This window comes from Cryptomeria japonica, chromosome 1, assembly GCF_030272615.1.
Source record: "Cryptomeria japonica chromosome 1, Sugi_1.0, whole genome shotgun sequence".
In the NCBI taxonomy this organism is placed as follows: domain Eukaryota; kingdom Viridiplantae; phylum Streptophyta; class Pinopsida; order Cupressales; family Cupressaceae; genus Cryptomeria; species Cryptomeria japonica.
The window spans coordinates 88,074,978-88,079,631 of NC_081405.1; the positions used below are offsets into that span (position 1 = coordinate 88,074,978).

The 4,654-nt window shown below is 34.6% G+C and overlaps 1 protein-coding gene across 1 annotated transcript; it reads left to right on the plus strand.

Annotated features, from left to right (window-relative positions):
- The first annotated feature begins 1,832 nt into the window (after positions 1-1,832).
- LOC131041953 (ankyrin repeat-containing protein At5g02620) lies at positions 1,833-4,408 on the plus strand. The gene is made up of 3 exons (XM_057975232.2): positions 1,833-2,830; positions 3,072-3,577; positions 3,687-4,408. The coding sequence occupies exons 1-3, from the start codon at positions 2,122-2,124 to the stop codon at positions 4,359-4,361; spliced, it is 1,890 nt and encodes a 629-aa protein (XP_057831215.2). The 5' UTR covers positions 1,833-2,121; the 3' UTR covers positions 4,362-4,408.
- The last annotated feature ends 246 nt before the right edge of the window (positions 4,409-4,654 follow it).

The following is a 4,654-nucleotide window of genomic DNA, read 5'->3' on the forward strand; positions in this document are numbered from 1 at the left end:
AGGTTATATTTATTTTCTTTTCTCTATTCTTTTACATTGGTTAAATTGTTGTTTGTAGGGCTTAAAATCTTGTAATATTGTTTAGGGTTTATGGTTTAAAATTATGTGTCAATTTTAGGGTTGTTTTATGTTGTTTATGGTTGTTTTGTGTTATTTTTTTATCAAAATTTTAATTAAATTAATTTTTAATTTTTTTTTAAAATCTCTAATATCTAAACGTAAACTCAAATCAAGGAAAAAATGCATTGAAAATAGTAAGAGACTCTACTTGGTGTTGTAGCTAGCTAATGAAGTTGGTGGGAGGAGGTGGTAGGTGTGTGGTAGTAGCGAAAAAAATGGGCACTCATTCCTTTTCTTGTTGTCTTTGTCATTGTTAGGTAAAAATTATTTTTTTAAAAATAAATAGTTTTAGGAAATGAGTACCCATTTTGTAAATACTGGGTACCCTTTTTGAAAATAATGTTTAGGTATTTTGGTCAGCATCTTAAATGCAACAAGTACCCATTTTATTTATTGTCTCAGGATCTCGATGCAAAACAAGTATAAGTTAATTTGATGCAAACCATTATTTACAGAATAGATACCCATTTTTGTTGACATTTTTTCTAAGGCAAAAACTTCGCCTTGATTTGGACTCAACTTCTTGCACTTACCCAAAATTCTATTATGCTTTCTTACACATTTTTTATTTTTAAATTAATTTTCCATATCTCCCCAACAATAAGTCCTGACTTAAATGTGATTAATAAATAATTTTCCTACCACATAAAGGGGTATCCAATTCTACTCTTTCCATGTTCCTCGTAGATAACAAATTATTATAACTTTTGCAACTTGCAAGTTGAATGACACCCAATCTCAACGCATTCTGCATGTTCAACTTCTATTAGATAAAATTATTAATTTGGATCATATTTTCCATGATAAAATGAAATCACCATGACTTGAGATTTTGCACAAATATAACTCTCAAAATAATTTAAAAAAAATATAAATTATCAATTCACATTCATTCTTATCCTGGCATTCTCTAAACATCCTGATGATGGATCACAGAGTGTGATCCAAAACATTGATGCAAATAAAGTCACACAATCAAATCCAGAAGCAACAATAGATTTATAATAATGAGTATTTTTTATATTTAATTATCTATTTATTTTTTATTTTAGATAATGAACACATATTTTTAACAAACATAAAGACCTCTATTTGAGATATATGGAAAAGAAAAAATAAAATGCAACTATCTTCCATATTATTAATATGTTTAAGTTGACATTGATGTAAAGAAGAATAAAACAATGAAAAAATATTTTATCTCCCTTCAAATATATTTTGTTTATACTTTTAAATCTATTCAAAACATACATTTTCATATGGTCTCCAAAAAAAAAATTTAAAAATACATCTAAAATAATATGTGTTACTTATCCACTCTAAAAGTATACTTCAATATATTATTTTCAATATGCAATTCTGGATCCTCCCCTCCATTTGTTGTTATTGCATTAGCCTTTTTTCTTCTTTTTTTATGTTTATGACATTGTATTTTTTTGCTATTTCCGAACTGGGTCCATATGACTCTCTAGGAGTGACCTTTTCCTTCCACCTTTTTGTGAATAATGTAAATCTTATATTTTATTAATAAAAATACTTATTCATCAAAAAAATATACAATTCGAAAATCTTCATTGTATAATATTTAAAATAGAATATATATTTGTAAACTAAATTAATATTGCCGACACTTTTCATATCAGAAAATATCCTTATAATTTTGTATATATATATTATTTTAAATGCATTTATTCCTTCCAAGCAAAGTTAGTGGTTAACACTTTATACCTTATCGGTGTCACAGGTAACTGAAGCATGGCATCACGAGCAAAGATGAATAATTTGGCGAATGACTGTCTGTGTGTACCAGATCGATAACAAAAGTTGCTGTTGGCGATGCAGTTATTTCTTCATATGATTTCGATCCTTTCTTTAATGGTAACATCCATGACTCAACTCTGAATCAGAAGCAAATCACGGATGAAATTATTTCATTGAATCGGCTATTTACGTGAAGCCGATTCCTTTACACCCAGGCAGGGTAGTTTGGAAGGTGGAACCATGGAATTCAGAAGTCAGAAGCAAGAAGATAATCCGTGGGCTACTGATTTCCATAACTCAGACTCTGCTTCCCTGAGATCTATGGATGAAACTGCTGATTTCTTGAAAGGAATGGACAGTCGACTTTACAGGGCTTCTGTGGTGGGGAATGTGCATACTCTTAACCAGTTGATTAGGGCTGAGCTTGATGTTCTTCGCGAGGTTACCCCTCTTGGGAATTCTGCATTACATATAGCAGTTTCTCGTGGTAATATCCGATTCAGTGAGAAATTGTTACAATTGGCTGAGCGAAAGTCGGTAGCAGGGCCCGAATTTCTTAGGGCAAAGAATTCAGATGGAAATACTGCTGTGCACTTGGCTGCCTTCCACGGCCATGACAAAGTTGTGCAATTATTGCTTTTACAAATCGAGCGAGATATAGAGGCTGGTGATATTTTGAGCGCTGCAAATTGGGAGGGAAATACTGCTCTCCATGAAGCTGCAAAGGGGGGAAAGGATAAGGTTGTGGAAGTATTATTGAAACATGATCATAATGGCGGTCTTGTCGGTGCTTTAAATGATGCCGGTGAAACGGCCCTGTTTACAGCTTGTGAGGGCGGTTATTGTAATATTGTTGAGAAATTGTTGCCTCTCATGGCTTCCGACACCGAAATTAAAAGATCCGACGGCCGAACACCACTCCATTCTGCCGTCTTCCACAGACATACAGGTAATTCTTGCGCTTCTATTCACTGAGCCCTCTTTAATGTTTCTATATTTTCAAGGTTTCTGAATTTAGGATTAAGGTGCCTGAAAATTAACACATTTAGAATGAAGATAATTTTAGAAATCTTGATATACGGATTTGTTTGCAAAGGTAACATTAGATTCATTGTAATAGAATTGCTGTGAGATTTAATTTTCCAGGAAAGTCTGTCTTAGCTTACTGTGTGTTATATAAATTTTTTTAGGTGTAGTTATGAAGCTTGTAGAACAGAGGCCTGAAATGGTGAAGCAAGCCGATGAATTTGGAAGAACAGCCCTGCACATGGCGGCATTATCTCCACCGCTTTCTACTTTTCAGGCCGGTCTGTCATCTTATCATTTCACTGTAAAGATTGGAGAATTGCTTTTGCAAAAGGACAATTCCTTGTGTTACAGAGAGGACAAGGAAAAACGGTCTCCGCTCCACATAGCAGTGAAAGAGGGGAAGTATGATCTTGTAAAGATTATTTTAAAATACGCCAGAGACTGTAGAGAACTGGTCGACGGCAATGGCAGAAAACCTCTCCACTTAGCTGTCATCAGTGCGGTCCGGATTTCTGAGGAATCCAATTTCGCTGTATTATTTCAATTCAAAAACATGTTGTTATCCCTAATGTCGAAGAGATCCCTCAATCATTGCGACGACAGTGGACACACTGCACTGCAAATTGCGATGAGGAATTTCGACACAGATCCAACACTTTTCAGCAGTGTAAGTGATTTCAAATTGTATTTAAAAATCTGGACTTTGGCCGCTAGGCTAATAATTTCTCTGTTTTAAAGTTCTAGTCACTCAGAGACCCAGAATTTTGTTGATGCAGATCAAAGAAGTTCTTCAAATAAATGGAGCTGTGGTGACTCCAGAGATGCTGGAAGATGCAAGATGGATAAGGAAAGCAACTACTAAATTAGTGTTCAAAGGCCAAGGAATTTCTATAAATGCAGTGCTGATCGCCACAGTGTCCTTTGCAGCAGCCTTCACTTTACCAGGAGGACTGGACTTAAATTCAGGAGGCAAACCAACAGCTGTATTCATCGATTCTTTTCTCTTCAAACTGTTTGTAATTTGCGATGTGTTCTCGTTTTGTACTTCCATTGCATCAGCCATTCTTGCAGGTGTGAGTAGAAATCCAGTAGAGACTTTATACTGTATTTATCTATTATGGTCTGCACTCATATCCCTACTGGTAGCATTTGGAACAGCCATACACCTGGTCATTCAATCATCTGGATGGTTAACAGTGATGGTTTGGCTTATGCTTTCATTTGTTCCCATTACCATTTTCGTAATTAGTTTTCAATCCAAACAATTCATTTTTGGGCCAGAAAGATACAAGATTTGGTTTGTACTGCTATTTCCAGCGGCCTTCGTTATGGCTATATGTTATGTCATATCGGAGATACTATATATATTCTTGCTCTCCCGCCTGTTTCTCGGTGTACTCCGCTGGGTAAAGAAGAAGACACCTTCTGAATCTTCTTCCCAAAGACATTAATTGACCTCCAGTTATCAATTATAGAAATATTGTTTCCTTCAATGGCAGATTTCCTCCCACAGATTTCAAATTTTAGTGCTGTTTATGTCAATACTTTCTTTGATTGGTTTGTTAAATAAGGATATGTACGAAATTCCAGATTATTTTGGCATACATCTTTTGATTTTAGTGCAGAAAAAGACTGTGCGGTCTTCAATTAAAGGGATTTTGTCCTCCATAGTAAGATGACAGAATCGATCCATGTTCTCCATAATTGATAAAAGAATCAATCCATTTTAGTATAGACATCAGAG

Bases quoted from the DNA above. Each gene is read 5' to 3' on its own strand.
- LOC131041953 (XM_057975232.2), top strand. From the start codon at position 2,122: ATGGAATTCAGAAGTCAGAAGCAAGAAGATAATCCGTGGGCTACTGAT. The intron at 2,831-3,071 runs GTAATTCTTGCG...AAATTTTTTTAG, and splicing joins CGTCTTCCACAGACATACAG to GTGTAGTTATGAAGCTTGTA. The intron at 3,578-3,686 runs GTAAGTGATTTC...TTGTTGATGCAG, and splicing joins ATCCAACACTTTTCAGCAGT to ATCAAAGAAGTTCTTCAAAT.